Source organism: Chelonia mydas, chromosome 22 (genome assembly GCF_015237465.2).
Source record: "Chelonia mydas isolate rCheMyd1 chromosome 22, rCheMyd1.pri.v2, whole genome shotgun sequence".
Lineage (NCBI taxonomy): Eukaryota > Metazoa > Chordata > Testudines > Cheloniidae > Chelonia > Chelonia mydas.
This window is the reverse complement of record NC_051262.2, coordinates 19,168,811-19,192,283: the sequence shown is the minus strand read 5'-3', so window position 1 is coordinate 19,192,283 and position 23,473 is coordinate 19,168,811. Positions and strand designations below refer to the sequence as shown.

Below are 23,473 nucleotides of genomic sequence, written 5' to 3'. Positions count from 1 at the left end.
GGGTAATGCACCAACAATTTCCCTCACGGAGCAACAGTGACACTGGGTGGCCACTCTAGGTAATCCACCAACAGTTTCCCTTTTGGAGCAACACTGACACCGGGTGGCCACTCTAGGTAATGCACCAACAATTTCAATCATGGAGCAACAGTGACACTGGGTGGCCAGTCAGGGTAATGCACAAAGCATTCCCCTCACGGAGCAACAGTGGCACTCGGTGGCCACTCAGGGTAATGCACAAACAATTTCCCTCACGGAGCAACAGTGGCACTGGGTGGACATTCTAGGTAATGCACCAACTATTTCCCTCACGGAGCAACAGTGACACTGGGTGGCCAGTCAGGGTAATGCAGAAAGCATTTCCCTCACGGAGCGATGGTGACACTCCGTGGCCAATTCAGGTAGTGCACAAATCATTTCCCTCATGGACCAACAGTGACAGTGGGTGGCCAATTCAGGTCGTGCTCAAATCATTTTCCTCCTGGACCAACAGTGACACCGGGCAGCCCCTTGGAGTAATACACAAAGCATTTCCTCATGGAGCACCAGTTGCACAAACTGGGTTTAAGAATAAATAATAATAAACAAAAAAGTTTCACTATAAAAGTTAGATTTTCAGTGACTGTAAGGGATAGCAAACAGAAGAAGGCAGATTACTAAGCAAATACAAATACCCACACATACTAAGCCTAAGATCTTAAAGAGACTCGATTCAAGAAGTAATTTCTCATCCTAAATGTCTTTTGGTAACTTGAAGAGTTTCTCTAGCTTAGACTTCCCATTGTTTCTCTTTACAGACTAGACTCCTGTCTTAGTCTGGACTTCCCCCTTCTCAGTTCCTTTGTCTCTTCAGGTACTTTCAGCAGCCTTTCTACTGCCCTGCATGATTTTTGTCCGCTCCGACTTCTCCATGGCTCCCGAGACCTCACCTGGGGGAATGCACACCTACCCGTGTCCTACAAAGGGAGACGGCACCAGGAGAGCAGAGGAGAGAGAGACTGAGAAAGTTGGCCAACACACAAGAGAAAAGAGAAAAACATGGGAGGAAGGCAAGCAACTCACCAGCTGGAGTCCTCCTCCTAGATGCAACCTTCTCCTGCGAAGGAGACACCGTTCCTGGCCAGAGAAATGAGCAGCCCCTGAAAATGGGGACCTTGTCTCTCTCGTAACCACAGCTGGTCAGGAACCATTTCTTATAAACCCAGCCCCAGCTAATGGGGAGTCCCTACCTGGAGCCAGGCGGGCCGTGAGGAAAGCCTTAACCAAACCAGACACTTATCTCACTGACATTAGCGACTGCTCCACTGTCAACTGGAGGACTCCTGGCTTGCATCAACAGTGCTCGCAGGCTCTCTACTCTCGCTCGCTTTCCATCCGATGAGGGGAGTAAACTGTTTGTACTGTGGAAGTATAACATTGTATAAGTATAACGTTGTATAAGGGGACATGCTGGATACATTGTATATGAGAGGGCATGCCAAAACATGTTACAAAGTATCTGAGGGAGCACACGTAGGGACAGTTAGCTTTTGAATGGAGAAGCAATTAAGATAGAGCCAGCACGTCTAAGAAGCAGGCATCAGAATGGAAGGTGTGAAGGGCAATTAGTTAAGTTAACTGGAAGCTGTTAAAGGAGATTGTTAAGGGTGGCAGGTAATTGAAGATACGTGACTGGTCTCAGGGATCTCGAAGGGTGGTGACTAAAATCTTTTTCTTCTTTTGTCTGTAACTTCTCTGTAACTTGTTCTCCAAAAAACTGTATAAATTAAGAGACACAAGCCCCACTCGGGGGGCTCACTTCTAAATGTATTAGCAGAGCAGCTTTGCTAATAAAACAGAGTGGTCTGATAAATTGTGAGTCTGAGTCAAACTTTGACACCACACATTTATCTTCAAGGCCAGTCAGGGTAATGCACTGGTGGTGTTCCCAGGAGCAACAGTGACACCCGGTGGGTGGGCAATCAGGATAATGCACGGACTGCTTCTGCCCTGGAGCAACAGCGACACCCAGTGGCAACTCAGACTGTTTACTCCGAAGCAGCAGTGACACCGATGGCTAGTCAGGGGTAATGCATGTACTGTCTCTTCTATGGAGCAGTGGTGACACCCAGTGGCCAGTCAAAGTAACGCACAGAGTGTTTCTCAGAAAAACCAGTAACACCCCGTGGCCAGCAGTGGGCAGCGCCAGCCTCTTCTGGTTGTTGGGGAGGGGTGGGGACAGAAAATTGTGACAGCTGCAACCCGCCTTGCCGTGCCCTGCCCCTCCCTGTGGCTCTATCCCCTGCTCCTCCTCAGTGAAGTGCCAGCCCCGCCTCCTCTCCTCCAAGGCCCTGGCCCATGGCAATGTCAGAGGCCAGAAGCCAGAGTCGCGTAGGGTGAAGCAGTTGCTGCACTAGCTAATGTCATCTTGTAGGCAGCCACAGTACTTCCCCATCTTGTCCTCCTGCTGCTTTGGGCACCGGGGCTGCGGCTGCTCCTCAGTTCCCTACTGCCCTTTGACTGCTCACAGCCTATAAGAGCGTCCCTGGTGTGGGGTCCTGCTACGGGGCCAGCATAGCCCTCAGGGAGCAGCACCCAGGAGCAGGACCCACGGCCAGAGCACAGCAGTCCGGGATGCTGTACTGAGCTGTGGACCCTCCACCTGCCCTGGGTGGTGCACCCTTGTGAGCGGACACACAGGCCAAAGGCTACTCTCGGTCCCCCCAGCTCATGTCCTCTGAAGCAAGCCAGAGTCGGTAGGGAGGAGGACTAGAGTGGCGTCACCAGGGAAGCTCACTCAGTGATGTAGAAGGAAGAGAGTTAAGGACTGAGCATCTCTGGTTACAGGCAAGTTGCTCTCCACATAGTTACCATACTTCAAGAAGACTCCATAGCACCGGGCAAGTTCTTGAGAGGGGACCAATGACTCCCCCTAAGCTTATCGTGCCTCACATAGATGCAAAGGCCTTTTCTCAAAGAGCCACTCCATGCTAAGAAGAGTCTTTGCAGCCCTCCCTCATTACTGAGCAAATTTCTATTTGCTCTTACTCCACAGATCACTGTCTGGTTTCCATCCCCCAGGATGGCCTCAGGGTGAGTGCTCCTTTTGGTCTCTGCCACAGGCTGGCCATTCTCTCATCTACCCAAAGTCAACAGGAACTGAAAAGAGAAAGAGAACACTTATAAGCTAGGCCACCACTGCTGCGTGCACACAGACAGATGTACTAGCTGGCTGCTGCTCATTGAAGCCCCCTTCTCTATTCTTCTCCAGCCTATCCAGGGCCTAAAATGCTCATTACTCATAAGGAACTGCAGCCCTCCAGATCTCTGCACACCCTCAGCCAATGACACCCATGCCTGCCCAGGATGGTTCTCTGAAGAAAGGAACGGTTGAATAGGGAACTGGAGAACAATGTGGTCTCCAGTGACTCACACCAGATGACATGGAAGGACAGAGCAGAAACTACAAAGCATCTCTACTTGCTCGCAGGTCACCCTCCTTCACATTTAGTTAGGGGGAGGAAGGGGACACTCCCAGACAATTACCAGCCTGTCAGGGTGTGACGAAGCGGAACTGTTCCTTAATGTTTCCTCTGAATATTGTGGGGGTGCCTCAGTTTCCCCTATGCAGCTCTTAAGTATCTAGGTGGTGGGATAAGGGTGTGTGATCGTTGCAGAGTCCTAGAGGACAGGTGTGTGCAGGGGTCTGGACACAGAGAATGGCCCACACCCTGTTTCCTGGCAACTGATGGCCTGGGCCCTTCCCCCCTGCAAAGTGAGAGCTAAAGGGTTGGAGAACAAAGCAATCAGGTGACTTCCTGGCCTGGGAAAGGGACAAAGCCCAGAGGAGGAGGAGCGGGAGAGAGTCACTTTGAGGCTGGCTGGGGACATGGAGTGAAGTGCAGACATGGCTGTCTGGCTCACTGCCCCCCAAAATGGACCCAGCTGAGGGGTCCTGGTCTCTGCATCTACAAGCTCTGTTTTAGACCATGTTCCTGTCATCTAATAAACCTTCTGTTTTACTGGCTGGCTGAGAGTCACGTCTGACTGCAAAGTTGGGGTGCAGGACCTTCTGGCTTCCCCAGGAGCCCGCCTAGGCGGACTCGCTGTGGGAAGTGCACGGAGGAGCAGAGGATGCTGAATGCTCCGAGGTCAGACCCAGGAAGGTGGAAGTTGTGTGAGCTGTGTGTCCTGAAGACAGTCTGCTCACAGAAAGGAGACTTCCCCAGAGTCCTGACTGGCTTCGTAGGGAGCAGTTTCAGAGCATCGCCCGGGGACTCTGTGACAACTGGTGGTAGCGGTGGGATATACTGCACCCTGTGGGTGGCGCTTCCTGCAGTAAATGACTGGAGAGCAGTAAAACGAAGGGGGATTGATGAGGACCAGGTGTGCTGAAGGCTCAGAGAGGAGCTGTTTCGGGGGGCGATTAACCCCTGGGAGTGTGTGACCAGCAAGAAGGACTGGGCAGTAATGGGGTCCTCCTGGGGACTGCGGTGAGCAGTCTCCGGGCGGATGAGCCTGCGTCTTGGTCCTGGGAGAGAGAGAAGGACTTTTGCAATAACAGGGTTCCCCTGGGGATTACAGTGAGCAGTCCCAGGGGCGCAGGAGTCCTCAGCTCTCCACTGGCAAAGAGGTGGTGACCTCGAGAAGGGCTGGCACACTAGGGGGTCCCTGGAAACCGTGGGGAGCTGAAAGCACACAGGCTTGTGAGTCCACAACAACTTGGGAACAGCGGAGAGACAGCGTGTCACTGTCTCCTTAAGAAGGACATTCTAACCCTGCGCAAAAAGAGAGGGTTGAGCATTGGAAAGTTCACCAAAGCACAGTTAATCGTGCAGCAAGCGGGCGCGACCTGCGAACGCCCACGGGCCCTGCGGCTTTTCGCCAAGCAGGACGGCAGCGCCCGCTGCTGTGGTCTCCGCTCCTCCGCCCAGGCAGCCGGAATCAGCGCCGCTCGGTCTGGAGCTACTTCTCGCGGTCGCCCGCTGATCTCCGACGGCACAAGGCCATAATGTCTCCGCCCAACATTGCTTTCAGAAACCGTCACCTGGTGACAGCCCAATGGGAGATTAGCTCTGTCAGAAAAAGAAAAGGAGTACTTGTGGCACCTTAGAGACTAACCAGTTTATTTGAGCATGAGCTTTCGTGAGCTACAGCTCACTTCATCGGATGCATAGCATATCGTGGAAACTGCAGAAGACATTATATACACACAGAGACCATGAAACAAAACTTCCTCCCACCCCACTCCCCCGCTGGCAACAGCTTATCTAAAGTGATCATCAAGTAGAGCCATTTCCAGCACAAATCCAGGTTTTCTCACCCTTCCCCCCCCCCACACACACATACAAACTCACTCTCCTGCTGGCAACAGCCCATCCCCCTTTGAAACCCCTCTTTATAATGCGCATTTATAAACTGTTATTCTTATAAATAGTTATTCTATTCAGCACAATTCTTTTCTCAGCCATTTAAAGAAATCATAATCTAACGCATACCTAGCTAGATTACTTACTAAAAGTTCTAAGGCTTCATTCCTGGTCTATCCCCGGCAAAGACAAAATATAGACAGACAGACATACCCTTTGTTTCTCTCCCTCCTCCCAGCTTTTGAAAGTATCTTGTCTCCTCATTGGTCATTTTGGTCAGGTGCCAGCGAGGTTACCTTTAGCTTCTTAACCCTTTACAGGTGAGAGGAGATTTCCTCTGGCCAGGAGGGATTTTAAAGGGGTTTACCCTTCTCTTTCTATTTATGACACGCCCCCCAAATCTCAGCTAGGGTGAAACACTGGCTGGGATTTCTTCCTGGAGCTCTAGGAAAACAGAGTTAATAAGACACATGCATCTCTAAATATGCTACCAAGTACATAAAGACTAACAATATTTTCCACATCTCAAGGACGATTTTAACCAGTTGAGTCTGGGAAACTTTCACGTGAGAGTGCATCAGCCACTTTGTTAGAAGCTCCTGAGATGTGTTGGATGTCGAAATCAAAATCTTGGAGAGCTAAACTCCACCGAAGAAGTTTTTTGTTATTTTCTTTGACGGTGTGAAGCCATTATAAAGCTGGTTAGTCTCTAAGGTGCCATGCGCATTATAAAGAGGGGTTTCAAAGGGGGATGGGCTGTTGCCAGCAGGAGAGTGAGTTTGTATGTGTGTGGGGGGGGAAGGGTGAGAAAACCTGGATTTGTGCTGGAAATGGCTCTACTTGATGATCACTTTAGATAAGCTGTTGCCAGCGGGGGAGTGGGGTGGGAGGAAGTTTTGTTTCATGGTCTCTGTGTGTATATAATGTCTTCTGCAGTTTCCACGATATGCTATGCATCCGATGAAGTGAGCTGTAGCTCACGAAAGCTCATGCTCAAATAAACTGGTTAGTCTCTAAGGTGCCACAAGTACTCCTTTTCTTTTTACGAATACAGACTAACACGGCTGTTACTCTGAAACCTGTCAGAAAACACCACTTAGTGAGGGCCCTATGGGAGATCATCTTTCAGGAAAACGTCACCTCACTAGGCCCAATGGGAGACCAGCTGCCAGAAAACGCCGGGCAGGCCGTCAGCGCGCCTCTTCTCAAAAATCGCGAGACAGCGAGCGCCCCGCCCCCGTCCCGTAGCTGCTCTTTCCGCGCTCTCCAGCAGACACTAACCGCTTTCCCCACCCGCGCGCTTCTGCTCTAGGGCCACCGCCACGACAGCGCACATAAGACGCAGGCAATTACACCCCTCACCTGACTCCATCGGCGGCGCATTAAAGAGAAAAAAGAAAAGCGACGCAGCCGCTAAACCCCGTAGAAACACAACTTTAAAATACCGCCCGGCTCTCGCCGGCTCGTCTCTCTGAAGCGCCTGGAGCGCTCAGCGCGCCTTCCCCATGTCGGGCAACGGGCCTGCCCGTCAGGGTGACCACACTCCCAGCCGGGGCGGGCTCTGCCCAGGCGGGCTTCCAATACATTACATTAAAAAATATGGGTCCCAACCGCAAAACTTACTCAGATTTTACCCCAGTGTCCCCAAACTGCCGGCTTTTAATATGCAAATAAGATCCTGCCGCGCTCAATCAACTCTCCGTGCTCTCCAGGGGGAGCCCGCCGCCAGAGACCCACGTTAATATTTAAATTAGCTAGTACCTCGCTCCGTCAGTTCTCTCAGCTCTCCAGCTCCGAGCTCGCTCCCTCACCTTTCTCGCCTCAGCTTCAGGCCCCAGGTTCACAAATGCATAACCCGGCTGGGATTCTAGCAGAAGAATATCACTTACTCACTTGGTTAGCCGTTGAGGAATGCGGTGCTGCTCTGAGGGGACCTACTTGCATACTTGGGATATTATTGCAAAGATACAATTAGAATTTCTGTTAGACCATTTTAAAGGCAATTTATATTTGGTAAAAACCGTTTTTAGTGAAAGAAATGCTGTCGTGACAGCACGGTTACTGGGGCTACAGAATACTTTCCCTCCTGGGTGAAACAAGAAGTTAGAATTAGAAAATTACATAGTTTGTTCCAAAGTTGGTATAGGTTTAATTTAGCTTATGTGCAGGTTTGTTTAAGACTGACTGTTTTGGTTTATTGTTTTGGTAGGGTTACCATATTTGAACATTCAAAAAAGAGGACACTCCACAGGGGGCGGTATTTGCTCTTGCCCCCGGCCCCACCCCAACTCCACCCCTTCCCCACCCCCATTCCAACCCCTTCCCCAAAGTCCCCATCCCAACTCTGCCCCCACTCTGCCCCATTGGACCCCTTCCCCAAATTCCCGCCCCAGCCCTGCTTCCTCCCCGTGCTCCCCCTCGTCCCCCCTCCCTCCCAGCCATGCGAAACAGCTGTTTCATGGCACAAGGGGTGGCAGCTTGCCGGGGGGAAGCAGGCACTCTCTCAAGTGATCAACATTCACTTTCTTTCTTGAATGATCAACTCTTCTTTGGGGAAAATAATGGCAAATCCTGGACATTTTAAAATATTTAAAAATTCCTCCCAGACGGCGATTTAAGAACCAAAAAGCCAGACATGTCTGGGAAAATACGGATGTATGGTAACCCTAGTTTTGGTTTGGTTTTTTGTTTTTTTTTTAGTTAAAGTGGAGCTTTTAATTGACGTTTACGGGACTGGAATGTCTGCTATGCAATACCAGTATTGCAGTATTCAACTATTGCAGTACCAGTATTTTGTCCAGTATTCAACTATTCAATTGCTTTATAGGTGGTTTTAATAGTAGGACTTATTTATTTTATGTTATTTTATCATCCTGCTATAGCACACTTTTTTGATAATTTATAGCATTTGTTGTTTTTTTTTAAACAAAATAGCTTTTCTTAATGTTTGGGTTTTAAATTCAGCATTGTTTGCAGTTTCAAATGTTGCTTTAGATTTTTGGTTTCTGATGGGATATTTAAGAGGATTTCGGATTTAATACTAAAATTTGGACAGATTTAGATTATTTAGATGGACTTGGAGTAAATCCTGTTTACTATTTTATTTTAATAAAGGTTATATTGCTGTAAACCCTGGCCAGGGGGGAGAGGAGATGAGCTGGCCTTTAACAAGGAGCAGAGGCCTGGCCACCATGAGGAGTGGAGCCAGGTGATGAAGGGGGCACAGCTCCCCAATTTTTTTTCTCTAGCCCACCTCACCCACCACCCATCCACCAAACGGCAAGAGGCTAATGCCACACCTGCTGGCCATTCTGCTTTACCCCGACAGGCCACTGGGTGCCACTGCTGCTCCAATGAAAACACCTTGTTGCATTACCCCAATTGGCCACTAGGTGTCACTGCTCCTCCAAGGGAACCACCTTCTGTGCATCATCCGGACTGGTCACTGGGTGTCACTGCTGGTGCAAGGGAACCACCTTCTGTGCATTACCCTGAGTGACCACAGGATGTCACTGCTGCTCCAAAGAAATGTGATCCGTGCATTACCCTGACTGACCACTGGGTGTCACTGTTGCTGCAACGGAAACACACACTGTGCATTACCCCAACTGGCCACCTAGTGTCACTGCTACTCCATGGAAAAGACCACGCTCTGTGCAGTACCTTGACTGGCCGCCGGGTGTCACTGCTCCTCCATGGGAGACACACACTTTTCATTCGCCGAACTGGATAGCGCTCTGGCCACCCAGCTCTGACGACAGTGTCACCACCAGCAGCATCGCGGAAGTCCCCACACAACTGTAGGCGCCGCCCAGAGCTGACAGAGGGTTCAGGGTGCCCCACGGCAACCCAAACAGACCCACTCTGCCCCAGGCTCCTGGGACCTGCCGCCCATGGTTGATGCTCCCCGAGGGCTCTATGAGAGCCAGGTTACCCTACCAGGGCAGCTCTTGGGGGCTGCAAGCGGTCGAAGGGTGGCAGGAAGCTGAGGGGCAGCCCCAGCCCCAGGGCGAAGAGCAGCAGCAGGAGGAGGAGACAGGGGACCACCCCAGTTGCCCATACCATGGCACCAGCCAGCACATCAGTTACCCCCCACTGTCCAGGAGGAGGGAAATGCAGGGGGTGGGGGAGGAGGCAGGGCTGGCACTTAAGAGGAGCAGGGAACAGAGCCATAGAGATGGGTGGGACCGTGTGGCAAGGGGGGGTGCAGCCCCCCCAATTTTCTGTCTAGCCTACCTCAGCCCCCCACTGCGAAGAGGATGGTGCCACCCATTGAGGGGGGAAATTTGGGTTTGAGGGTTGGGATTACAGAGTCAGGGTCTAGGGGTTGGATTAGGGTGAGGGTAAGGAGGAGTTAGGTTTAGGGTGTGGATTAGGTTTGGAAAGGGTTAGGGGTTGAGAGGGAGAGTTGGATTAGGGGGAGGGGAGGGGTTAGGGTTCTGAGAGGCAAGACTGAGGGCTAGAGGGTTGTGTTTAACATGAGGGTTAGGATTAGCTTTAGGGATTAGGTTGAGTAAGAGTTTGGTTTCAAAGGTGGGTTAGAGTTAAGGGGTTAGGGTTATGGTCAGGGTGGGGATTATGATGTAATAGGGTGATGGTTGGAGATCAGGGTTAGTTGAAGGGTTAGGATGCAGGGGCCAGGGTTGGGTTGCCTAGGGTGAAGGGAGGGGTCAGGGTTTAGGGTTGGGTTGTGGTGTCGGATAGGGATGGGGTCAAAGGTTAGGAGGAGGAGTTGGGTTAGAGTATTGGGGTTAGAGTACTGGGGAACAGGAATTAGGGTTTGGGATTAGGGTTAGCAGGTGAGGGCTCAGGGTTTGTCTTTTTTGCTCTTCTAATTGCTTGAATTGACCGTTCTGTATCATAATTTCCTGTAAATGTAGTTTAATTCCTTTTATTGACTTTTCAAAAACATTAGTTTCATTATTATTATAACATCACCTATGTTTTTATTGTGACGCAGTAAATTACAGGTTTTAATACTCAAGGTTTTTTTGTTTTTTAATGTCAGGCTATTATTTGTGATCCTATCACTTCAATGCTCCCGGATTTCCTTGGTTGCCTCAGCCCTGGTCCAGAAATAGCAATTTGTGACGGATGGTATCTGTCCTGTCACAGTTTCCTACCCCATGAAATCTCTGTATTAAATTTGGACCTCAATAAAACAAATGTTTTCTAACTTAGAAAAATGTATTCAATTAGAAAACTCATTTCATGAGTGTCCCAATTTCAAATAGATATTTCCCAGAAGTAGCACATTGTGAGAAGGCATACCCATCTGTCACAATTCGCTACTCCTAGACCCAGGGCTGGTGAATTGTGGGAGTGGCAAATTGCATCAGGGCAGCAAAAACTTGTTATGTAACCGCAACTGGTAGGAAATTGGGATAGGGAGCAGTTTGTAATAGTATGTCCTGACACTAAAGAGGAGATGCTGGGATGTCTCCCCCCACCACACATCAGGCTCTCCACATTAGGGACAGTGGCTGCCAGGCCAGCTGGGCCCTGGGTTGGGGCTCCAGCTGGGGGCTGGTCTTGGTCTCTGTGGTGAGCAGGCTACTCTGGGAGCAGGAGAGGGTGAGATCTGGGGCAGGCACTGGAGCAGGTTGTTCAGTAGCCAGGAGCCCATGTGCTTGTCCGTCCCTGAGCAGCTGAGGAGCACAGTGTGCAGCTGGTCCATGCACCTGATGTAGCCACTGCTGTAGTGCTGCTCTGTGGCCAGGCTCTGCTTGGTGGTGGCTGCAAGAGATGGATCAGTGTCAGAAACAGCTCAGCAAATGGGGGGCCAGGAGCTGTTGTGGCAATCAGCCACAAGCCAAACCCACAAACATGCCAGCCTGCAGCATCACCATCTGTCCTCCATATGCCACACACACCTCTCCATCCCTCCTCTGTATGCCAGAGATGCTCATCTATCCATCTCCATACACATCTCTGTTTCTCTCTGATTTTCCATGCAGTGCTCAACACAATTAAGCCCAGACCTGAGTGAGGCTTTTGCGTGCAGCAGTACTGGAGCTGTAGAGTGACAGTGCATCTCTTGGCATCTCTAGTCTCAGCCCCTTTTCTCTTGAGCCCGAAGCCATGACTCTGAGTTCACACCTCTGGGGCCCAGACCCCATAGCCCCGAAGACACTCAACCAGCCACTTTTGCTCTGGGATCCCATTACAGCAACAAGAATCTTCCCAAAGTCCCCATGAAGATCTGGGGGGAGTGACACCTTGAGCCTGGCAGGCAGCATGAACTCTTCTCAGCATGGCATGGACCATCCCTGGGGCAGACAGATCTATATGACCCATAGGAGACTACGGGGGGCAAGAGAGTGCATCCCACTGAGCCTGATAGGAGGTGTGGACCCTCCATCTGGGTGGCATTGTGGCAGACAGACCCTCCCCCAAGATGGATCCTCACCAGTCCATGGGAGACTACAGGGTGCCAGGGAGTCATTACCCAGGATGTTGCTCTGTTGCAGGCTCCCCATGTGCTACACTGTGATCTCCAGCACGTCCGCTTTCTCCGGCTTGGATTGCTGCAAGGAGTGGAGGGAGGCACCATTAACGAGTGATGGCAGGTACAAGGATTTGGGGACTCAAGGTGTTGGGGTGTCACAGGTGGGACAGTGCCATGTGTGTTTCCATCCATTCCCCCCCCCCCCCCCCCCCCCCCCCCCCGATTTGGGCAGTGACCCCTGGTTGCTATTTCACACTTTAAGAAAAGAGCCAGATGCCACTGTTTGTCACACGGTAATTTTATTTAACATAGAGCATTCTTCATCAGAAATTTACAACCCCCACCTTGCCAAGCACCTGCCCAAGCCGGCACAGTCTCACTGATGACAGCAAACATCCCAGAATAGGGGTGGGCAAACTTTTTGGCCCAAGGGCCACAGCTGGGTGGGGAAATTGTATGCAGGGCCATGAATGTAGGGTTAGGACTAGGGCAGGGGGTTGGGGTGCAGGAGGGAGTGCAGGGTGTGGGAGGGGGGACAGGAAGGGGCTCAGGGCAAGAGGCTGGGGCAGAGGAAGAGTGCAGGGTGTACAAGGGGGCTCAGGGCAGGGGTGCAGAGTGTGTGAGCGGGTTCAGGGCAGGGGTGCAGGGAGGAGTGCGGGAGGGGTCTGGCAGGGGGTTGGGGTGCAGGAGGGGTGAGGCAAGGGGGGTGAGGCAAGGGGCTAGGGTGCGGCGGGGGTTGGGGTGCGGCGGGGGTTGGGGTGCAGGGTGCAGCTGGGGTGCAGAGTGCAGCAGAGGGTTGGGGTGCAGGAGGGGTGAGGCAGGGGGCTAGGGTGCAGGGTGTTCGGGTGCAGGAAGGGTGCGGCAGGGGGCTCAGGGCAGGAGGGGCTTGGGGGGCAGGGTCAGGCCCAGCGCTGCTTACCTGGAGCGGCTCCAGGGTGGCAGCGGCACACACTGGGGCCAAGGCAGGTTCCCTGCCTGCCTGCCCTGGCCCCGCGCTGCTCCCAGAAGCGGCCGGCACCATGTCCCTGCGGCCCCTGGGGGATGAGGGGGACAGAGAGCTCCTGCGCTGCCCTCGCCTGCAGGCAACTCCCCCGAAGTTCCCATTGGTCGCGGTTCCCCATGGTGGGTGGTGAGGGCAGCACATGGAGCCCTCTGTCCCCCTCCTCCCCCATTGGCCACAGGGACGTAGTGCCGGCCGCTTCTGGGAGTGGCACGTGGCCCGCAGCGCCGCAGGGGTGGAAATCCCACGGGCCAGATCTGGCCCGCAGGCTGTAGTTTGCCCACCCCTGCTCTATAGAGCACTGAAGTTTCCCCCTAGCCAGGGTATTATCAGTCCCCAAATAGGCCACCCCACTCTGCCACTCCCACGGAGGCTTGTAAGGGAACCTGGGCCAGACTTCTGCACTGGGCTCCAGACCAGGGCCCCTCAACACAGCATCTCAGGTCTTCAATCTCCCAACCCCTAACTGCTCCTTCCCCAGATGGCTTCCTACACTGCCCGCTGCCTCCGACCTTCTCCCGATGGCGGCACAGCCTGACCGCTTGCGGCCTCGCAAGGGCACCGCCCCAGAAAGGGGAAGTCCCGGCCTGCTGGGCTCTGCAATGACCAATGGGAGCTAGAGGCCAGAGGACACTATGTCTCCCATGGTGCCCTAGGGCCCGCCGTGGCTGATGGGAGACATAGGCCGACAGTCATTGATTACGCGGCTTAATTCTCACAGGTCATTCTCACTTCTCTGGGTTTCTGCTGCACGTGTTTATTTAGCAAAACTTGGTCCTAGAGTCCAGTTTATAAATTGTACTTTTCTCTCACTGTAAGGAACATGCAATGTTTAAGTTAGCTTTAATTTTAAAATATTTTTAAAAGGGACACTTTTGATTGTGCAATGATAGCTTCAAAAAATATCCTCCAGGTCAGTTCTATTCATGTCAGTACATTTCTTTCAAAATCTGAAAAAGTGTGTTACGTGTTTGTGTTCTATTCAGATCTTAGCCTGAGTGAAATTGAAGCACAGGGTTCAATCCGGATTGATTTAGTAGCAATGATAAAACCATTTTTCACATAATTTGGCTGCCTCACATGCCTAAGAATGGTATTCTCCAATCTCCCTCCCCTCCTCAGAAAACCAACCCAACCCAACCACACATTCTCTCTCTCACTACATCCATGTCAGATATCCTAATCAGCTCCCCACTCTATTAACCTTTCCTGTATGCACCACTAATTACTTTGCATCCTTCCCCTACAACAGGCCCCTGGTGTGTTACTCCAATCACCTTTCCACCTGATTCTCCCTCCAAACCTAAACACATCCCCTTTGTGCGTCCTTTACTATAACCATTTGAGCATATTCCTTGAAACTACACCTCTGCACATCCAGAGTCTCCCACATGCATTCCCCCCAAAACTACACGCTTGCCTTCTCGCCATCTCTGATTGCATCCCTAACACCAACCAATACATATTCTTGTCCCAGCGGGTTACTGCAAACTCCAAACTTCTACCTGTCTGCTCACCCAAAAGCAAGTCCCTGCTGAGTACTTTTGTAAACTTCTCCCCCTTACAAGTCTCTGTCAGCACCATATTCATCCCTGCATGCTCCCCCTAAAAAAAGTCCCCCTTCAAGCCCTCCCTAACCAAGTCTCCCTCATGTACCCCTGCTGAACCTTTTTAAAGTGTCTCCACATACACATCCAAGTGCCCTCTTCCCTTCATCTGCTGTACTAGATAGCTCCCTCCTGCACCACTAATCTTCCTGAGCTCATATCCCAAAATAGGAACTGAGGGATTCCCTTAATCATTGTCCTGTGTGCTACTGTCAACTCATCTTAGCCATCTCCATTTGCAACCTTCTCCACTCTGCCACCGTACCTGCTCTTGCAAATATCTCTAGGTGTGTGTGTCTCCTTAACACTCCCTAAACTATTCTCTTTGTGCTCCCCCCATAGACAGCTCCTTAGATGCTCTAAACAATCCCCCATTCCCTTCAGTTGTTCATGAATGCTCCCACCCCAGACATCCTTCCTCTTTCCTCTCTCCATATTCCAGGGGATAACAATATTACTTTTTATACAGCACTTTTTTCCTATCTATTCATACATTAAGTAGTCAGTTAAAAGATAATGGGCCACTGGACGAGGCTCAAGAATATGTAGCATTGTTCATAGGTTTTCTAGGACCAATTTGTTGTTGCATGGTGTGCAAGCGGCTTTTGCTATATAGCCATCACTCTATAAGACATTTTTACATAAAGGTCACACAGCTGCTGGTGGCCTGCTCACGCTACAGGAGGCTAGTTTTCTATTTTTTTCACAGCAGTGAAGGGCAGATATGTGGAAAACAATCATACAAAGATTAAGAGTACCATTTATTATGTATAATAACCATAACCATGCTAGAAGTGTAGGATTCTTTACCTTAGTATTAGTGCAGGGGTTCAGGACCCCGCAGAGGGTTCTGAGGTGGTTACATAGGGGGTCACGAACTGTCAACCTCCACCCCAAACCCTGCTTTGTTTCCAGCATTTATAATGGTGTTAAATATATTTTAAAAAGTGTTTTTAATTTATAAGGGGTGGGGGTGTCGCCCTCAAAGGCTTGCTGTGTGAAAGGGGTCACCAGTAAAAAAGTTTGAGAGCCATGGTATTAGTGGAATCAAGGACACAATGTATCCTATATAGACTTGATACAGGATATGGGACACTTGATTAGAAATAAGACATGTCTCAGCATAGGCTACATCCTATATCAAGCAGAATTAAGTTTCCATACAGGGAGGTCTAATCAGTTGCATCACGTAACAGGTTAAAATGTCTACCAAAGCTGTTGCAGAGGCAGGTGGAAAGGAGGAGCCAACAGCACAAGGTATACAGCAGAGAAAGTAAAGAAGGAACAGAGCTAACTATTTCACGGAGGCAACTAATGCTGCTGGAGTGTTACATCACCCACACCACAAACTTGTATGGGTGCATTCCCCCCCACCGCTTCCTTCTCTGAAAAGTGGTATATTGCAGAAGAGATGGACCGATAGGACTAGTCTAGTCACACAGCAACTGCTGAAGGCTTCATCTCTCATTTACTATTATTCCAGTACTACAGTATATTGCAAATTCCATAAGCTGTTAAGTGTAACAATTGGAGTTGTTTGTTTTTTGATTTCTGGCTATTCACACCTTTTCAACAAACTCCAAGACATGTGAGGTGAGGACACAAGATACTGTTTATAACTCCCATTTAGTTTAATAAGTTAACAAGTTCAGGCCATTACACAGCAATGGAACTCTTCTTAAACATTTACAAAGGTGCAGAATTTCATTAGTTTAATCTTTAAATAAATCATTGTACTTGACTCTCTTAAATAGCTAAACAGTTCCTATTTTTCTTTGCATTGAAATCTGGGGTTAAAATAATCCACCCACAAAGAAGGCATCAAAGTACAAAAGAGCACAAATGTGGGGCACTAGCTCAGGCTCAGTGTGGGTGTTTGCTCCAGAACCTGTACAAGTGAGCAAAGCAAGCAGATACCTGTGAAAGGAGTCCTGGGTTGAGGGGCACTCATGTAAAGGGAGCTACAATATCACAGGGGCCACACCAGCTTTTTATTTTATTTTTAAATCAGGGTTTTCACTGAATCTCTGCTACCAAGGATAGGACACTTTCACTGTATATTTGTTATGTACAGGAAGGGAAGAAAAAAAAACAGCTGAAAGGAACAAATAAGGTCTAAGTTACAGCTGCTGTCCCATCTGGGATCAGATTGGCTTACTAGTTGCCCACAAGCCCCCAGCTCTATGGATTTGAAATCTAACCCAAAGAAAGATGTTTTCACAGGAAACAAGTCCCTAAGTAATGATTAACTCAGAGGAAATAGAAGAAAACCTCCACATATATACACACACACGAATATGCTGTATATATGTACAGGCATATTCTAAGAAGTAATTAACTTAGCTGAATAAAGAGTGAACAATTTGCAGAGGTTTGTATAAAACTTTTCACTATCCACAGCTTCACCACACTTATTTGTCCCATTCTCTGCCTGGATGTAGTCCCCCTTCCATTACCTCTACTCATCTGACTGTGAATTCAACAGATATTTGTAAGAAGCACAGTTGTCTCTCTCTCTTTTTTAAAGATACCACATTAAAAGAAATGCCTATGGGAATGGGGAGGATTGCCAGTATGGAACACCACAAAGTCTGTAAAGGGTAGTAATCAGACCTACTGATTATACCTCTCCTTTTCAATGAGTTCATATCATAGCCCCCTCCGCTACACACACACACAAAACTTGGTTCCATTAACATGCAGCTTTTTGAAATAGCCTTCGAAAGAGAGATCTCCATAACACCGCCTGTTGTATTTAAGCCTGTATGTGTGTGTCCCTTAACATTTAAAGCTGCACAGCATTCCTTATCTATGCATGCAGTTTCTATTGACATGAGATGGGATTGCCTGTAGACTGAAGACAGAAAATGGACTTTAATTTTTCATCTATAGGCTTAAAAACAGCCCTGCCAGCCGATTAGAAAAGGATATTCAAATTAAAAGCTATTTTTAAAATGTATTTCATTTGCTGTGTGTTATTACCATCACATTAGACACTGACATTCATTTGCATTGTGTATTTTTTTGCACTAGTTTCAGGCTAGACAATAACACTGCAGTTTCATTTTGTTTAGAATCACTTCCACTTTTTGGTTCTCAAATGGCCAGCAGAAAGTTGCACTATATGCACAGCAGATGTGCCAAAAGAGTGCAATTCTTCCAAAAAAGAAAAAGAAAAAAAGCAAACCCTAAACGTTACATTCAGTTTTCCTCCCACACACATCAAAACACTGATCTCTGGTAAAGAACCAGTTTTTATTTAATGTAAGTGTTTGACTCCAGTGACCCTTTAAGGAGATGCTCTGCAGCTTTAATCTAAAAAGTGCAAAATAATCTTCATCCTTGTGGATCCTGGTGGTTATACCACAATTACTGTGATAGCACCAAGATGAGCAGTCAAGTGGTTGAGGGAATAAACAATCCATTGAGGGTACTGCAGCCTCTGTGAAAGATAGTTTACACAGCAAACATTCCAAAGCAGTAAGTACAAGTACAGAAAGAAAAAGTTAGATCTTTTAAGACTTAAGGATCAGTTTTGAAAATAAAATCCTGTAGGACGTGCTTCTTAAACACATCAAATTCTAGAAGTGTTTGGATGCTAAAGACGTACATGGCCTCTGTCACCTGTAAGTATGCTAAAAGTAGATCAGTTACTTGACCTAATCCCACCTAATTGAGAGGCTGAAGCATCACCATTCCTCATATATCAAGTAACCAGAAGTACACAAAAGGCATGGGCCAAAGTCCCACAATCTAAGGCTCATGCATGGTAGCAGCTATACATGAAAAATTACTGAGTACAAATGTGAAGATGCAGAAAGGAGCAGAATGTGTCATTTAACCAAGACCATAAAACGGAGCAACCCTGCTCTAAGAATATGATCACCCAATTATCAGATACTTTAAATAAAAGTTCATAAGAAAGTAAAGACGAGACTCCTAGTTTACCCTACTAAGGAGACATCCACCATGCCCTGCAGCCATCTGCAAGGGACTGTCTGGGTGTACTGAAGTGTCTGGATTTTTACATTTGAAGAAATATATAATGAGCTACACTGGCATTTTCACAGCCAGGTACTCTCCAACAGAGACAGCCCATTCCATTTGTTGTTTAAGAAGAATTTAAGCTCAAATCAAACTTAAGAAACAGTTAAGTTGCAGCTCAGAAGTTGCTTGTTTCTGTTATTCAAAGTCATGTTCAGCTCATAGTTTATGTTCAGTCTAACCTCAAACATGGGTATTTTACTATCTTCATCCTTCCAGGGAAGCTGCTATAGCATCCCTGGAAGGATTTCACAGGTAGCTACTGGAGAAATATTGATGTTGTCTGACCTCAGAACATTAACCACTTTTAGTCTCAAACTACCTCCCAAAAGTTGAGAGAAATAAAAACAAAACTAAGAATGAGGCAGGTGGAGGATTTCCAGTCAGGAAAGCCTACAGCTTTGAGACCACAGAGGAAGGTGAGCTGTGACAGAAAAGTGGGTTATACATCTTTCTAGGAGTCCTCCAAAACTGCCAACATGCCCCAATTGAGATCTTGGCAGTCTCCATCAAGGAGCTCATGTTTCAGTGACAGACAGCAGGTGCTGTGGGCCGATAATGTGTGGGAAGGAGTGGCATAAGCATGATGGTTTCTCAGCAAGGAAGGAAAAGGGAGAAAAATAGAAAGGATGTTGAGACTGAACAGACTGTTCAGGACCAAAAGCTGGGGAAAGAGGAGGCTACTGGTCAGCCAACTGGATCAGTTGTTTTATACTGTGCACACCCTAGTCTAGCTGAGGTGAGCGGGACAATGCTAAAGAGCACCTCTAACTTAGGTGCCCCACTCATTAGCTTTCAAATCATAGCTGTGTACTCTGGATCCTACCCAGAACCTAGTGCTGCCCTGAGCCCAGAAACATGAATAGTTCCTGGCCCTAAACTCTTCACAGTTATACACTGCTAATCCCCTTCTAGTCTTTTGATGTGCCCCACGATCACTGTTCAAGGATTTTCCTATAGATGGGACTTCATCTGTAATTTTTACAAAACTTAATAATTGTCCTCCTGCAATCACCCAGGAGTAATTTTTTCCACATACAAGCTGCCCCCCCTCCCCTTTTTTAAATGAAAAGTAAATTCTGAAACTTCTAACCCCTGCCACATTCAGGGCAAAGCGTCTGCCTGTCTACTTGATTCTCTTCCATGCAATGAAGTTGAAGGCCTCTGCATTTCTTAGCATCATTTCCTCTGCCAATACAAGACAAATTGAGGACATTCATATTACTTGAAAGAAAGATACGTAGTCAGAATCAGATTTGCAGGAGGAGTCGTCGTCAGTGCCATCAGGAGCCACTAGGGAAAGATCCATTTTAACAAGTCAAATCTTTTCTGTGGCGGACTTTACCTTTATTCTTTCGGCTAAAGAATGGGGCATGTGGGCCACTAAAATAAACTTCAAGCTACATAGCAAACACTCCTCCAGCACAAATCTATCCCTCATTTTCCGAGCATCATGTTTGTCTTCAGAGTAGAGCACCCATGGACCACAACAGCTGTGCACAGTGCAAGGACCTTGCATTCTACAAGACCAAATAACATCTGCTCCTCCAGTGTCCCCAGCCATCTCTGTAGGGAAAGGAGACCATACGTACAAAAACTAGCTGCCGGTCCAGACAGCTAAATGTGGTGGACACCACATTTGGGGGAGCTACATCTATGGATCAGTTCATCTTTCTATAACACCCTGGCAATAGAGGGAGCCTCATGTCTGGCTAGCAGCTGCTGCAGTAGTGATAATAAGATGACTTTTGCAAGGACCCAGTTGTCTTGCAGAGTCTCACCTAGCGTTCCCTTCTTCTGGTAAGTCCTTTCACATAAAAGAAAAATCCCCAACATTCTCTACAAAACAGGGGGGCACTGTTCAAATAGCATAACTAGTTTATGGAATTACTCTTTCCCCTGCAGCGAACAGGTGTTACTCCTCAGTCAGACCATGAACTTTGCACCATGCAGAAGTACAGTGGAGGAGCCCTGATCTTCCATAGATTAACCCCTTTTCCCCAAAAAAGTTAATCAAGGGTTTCTTTTGTCACACAGTTAAAGATTTCAGGAACTAAAGAGTTAAGTCTTAACCCTGGAGCAGACACCTTGGAGGCCCCGTCCCCTTTCTAAGAGGTCATTTGGAGAAGTCAAAAGGTGCAAGGCAATCAGGAGGACATGGAGTCATTCCACCAGTGCCTGGAGCAGTCAGAATGACTGCTTAGCAAGCTATCAGGGCTTCTGCAAGCACAAATGGGTCATGATATCCGGAAGAGGCAGAAACAGGGTGGCTAATCAACCTAAGTTTTGAGTTCATAACTCCCTTACCTCCTCAACCAATATAAAGGACCAGGGGAGGTGAGGTATCCCCCTGAGCTGAAGGAGAAAGGAGTTGGATTGTAGTTCGCAGATACCTGGGGTGGGAAAGACACAGAGACAAAGGGGGCTTCAATGCAATCTTTCATCCCACCCTTAGTTCTCGCCCATTGATGTTGTGCTGCCGTTGGCCTTGGGTTTTGATTTAGACGTAAAGGAGAAGCGCTTGATGAGGCGCCGGGAGAAGCTGCTGGCTTTCTTCCTGGTGGCAGAGCTGGTGCTGGCATTGGACAGGTCATCATGGGACTGGCTCAGGCCTGCTTCCTTCTGCTTGTTCTTCCTCCGGAAGATGAGCTTGGTGCCGCTCCGGAGAAAGCTGACTGGAGAAAGAGACAAAATGAAGAGGAAGACAGACATAACGATGCCCTGTCTCTTTAAGGCACTCACTCACTGGGAGGGCTGGTTCAGACCTCAGACCCAACAGCTCTCTCCTGTTCTGTGTCCTCAGCCAGGCTGTCCCCTCTCCCCTTCTCTGAGGAGATAGGGTACGGGGGTGGGGGGACACCCTGACATCAGCACCACCCTCACCTCCTGCTCTGCACAGCCAGCAGGAGGGTCCCAAGAGCAGCTGCAGGAGCAATATGGTGAGGGGCACTTGAACACACATCACCAGATGTGCATGGCTGTGTTAATCAAGTGCATGGCCTCTGAATCACTCCTGGACCGCCACCCAACCGCGCAGCCTAGAGGGAACACAAGTTGTGACCCCTCATGGGGTCATGAGGTTATTCTGTGGGGGTTGCGAGCTGTCAGCCTCCACCTCCAAACCCCACTTTGCTTCCAGCATTTATAATATAGTGTTAAATATATATAAAAAAATGTTTTTAATTTATAAGTGGGGGGTCACACCCATAGGCTTGCTGTGTGAAAGGAGTCACCAACATAGGCGCTGGAGCACCCACGGGGAAAAATTGGTGGGTGCTCTGCACCCACCGGCAGCTCCCCACCTGGTCCCAGCTCACCTCTGCCTCCACTCTGCCTCCTCCCCTGAGAGTGCCGCTGGGTCCTGCTTCTCCCCCCTCCCTCCCAGCACTTGTGCCGCGAAACAGCTGTTTCGCACGGCAAGCCTAGGAGGGAGGGGGGAAGAGGAGGAGGAACGCGGCGCACTTGGGGGGGGATCCAATAGAGGCAGGGAGGGGCGGAGTTGGGGAGGGGCCGGGGCCAGGGCTTGAGCACCCACTGGCGCTCACGAAAGTTGGCGCCTATGGTCACCAATACAAAGGTTTGAGAACCACTGCTCTAGAGGCTGCTGCTCCTTTCTCTGCTGGAGACCGTCTGACTTGGGTATCACTGCATCAGTTACACTCAGTTCACATTTTCAAGTTTTTCTTAACCACCACAAGGGCTAGAAACAGCTTTCATTTAAAAATGAAATGCATCAAAATCTCATGATAGACCACAGGCCCTCGGTATGTGTCGATTGTGCTTATACCTTAATCCAGTTCCAAGGTTGTTTTCAAACCTAATTTAAAGGGGAATCAGGCCCAAGAGGACCAGCAGAGTACATGTGATTGTACTGTATTTTGACCATCCATACAATAGACTTTGAGCAGCATCTCAAGTGGGTAGAACTTGCCTTGTGTCTGCAGCCTGGGAGAGTACCACCACTTGGTTTCCAGTCTGAGCTCTGGGGATACACTAGCCCAGGGGTTCTCAACCTTTTTCTCTCTGGCCCCCTCCCAACGTGCTATAAAAACTCCACAGCCCGCCTGTGCCACAACAACGATTTTTTTGCATATAAAAGCCAGGGCCAGCATTAGAGGTAGCAAGTAGAGCAGTTGCCCAGGGCCACACACCACAGGGGGCTCCCGCAAAGCTAAGTTGCTCAGGCTTCATCTTCAGCCCAAGGTGGCAGGGTTCAGGGCCTCTGGCTTCAGCCCCATGTGGTGGGGCTTCGGCTTTCTGCCCTGGGCTCCAGAAAGTTTAACATAGGTCCTGCTTGGTGGATGCCCTGAAACCTTCTCGCGGCCCTCCAGGGGGCCCCGAACCCCTGGTTGAGAATCTCTGCACTAGCCTACCTCTGAGCAAGGGGGAGTGGGCAAGAGATCAGCTCAATGATTTAGCACGCCATTTCTTCCTTATCTTTTTCACCCTTCTGTCTCCATTTCCTTATTGGTGATCACTGAAGCTAGCTCTTTGCTAGTGACCACAATGCAATCCTGCACCTTTATCTCTCATGCTCATCGATATGGGGGCAAGAGTCTCTCCTAATAAAAAACAAACAAACAAAAAAAAAACCTAAAAACTTTTCCATGGTTCATATTTTGCTGAATTTCAGCTCATTAGTTTTACATATATGACAATGGGTCTGGGAAAGTTAGGGATGAGTTCAGGACCATTTTCTTATGTTTAAACTGGGGCTCCAGCGCAATTTTCCTGCCTCATTTGCAGACCACCAATCAATATTTAGCCTAGGCAAAAGTGTTTGATTCTTTTACCTTAACTACAGCAGAACCTCCATCCCATAATTCACACACATACACCTAACACCAGCTCCAACTCTCATCAAAGCTTGAAAAGACACTATAGCAGGGGTGGCCAACCTGAGCCTGAGAAGGAGCCAGAATTTACAAATGTACATTGCCAAAGAGCCACAGTAATGTGTCAGCAGCTTCCCCATCAGCTCCCCCACCCCAGTCCCAGCACCTCCTGCCCACCGGCAGCCCAGCCG

At 48.9% G+C, this 23,473-nt stretch overlaps 1 protein-coding gene and 1 long non-coding RNA gene across 12 annotated transcripts in view; both read right to left on the bottom strand.

Annotated features, from left to right (window-relative positions):
• Window positions 1-252: 252 nt before the first annotated feature.
• Window positions 253-7,074, bottom strand: LOC119564010. The gene is made up of 3 exons (XR_006286995.1): window positions 6,972-7,074; window positions 3,028-3,138; window positions 253-1,400 (listed from the first exon to the last, which is right to left on the bottom strand). It is a non-coding gene; the product is annotated as an uncharacterized LOC119564010 (long non-coding RNA).
• Window positions 7,075-16,010: 8,936 nt separating this feature from the next.
• C2CD2L (C2CD2 like) overlaps window positions 16,011-23,473 on the bottom strand; it is a 40,064-nt gene continuing 32,601 nt past the window's right edge. For 6 of the 11 annotated variants that reach the window (XM_037882440.2, XM_007062413.4, XM_043533990.1 and 3 more), the window contains one exon: window positions 16,011-21,122. In XM_037882440.2, the coding sequence (XP_037738368.1) occupies window positions 20,899-21,122 (224 nt within the window). In that variant the 3' untranslated portion in view covers window positions 16,011-20,898. Of the gene's footprint in view, window positions 21,123-22,098; window positions 23,010-23,473 lie in introns of those variants that run through there. The other 5 variants (XM_027824831.3, XM_043533994.1, XM_043533993.1 and 2 more) reach the window with 2 other exon arrangements.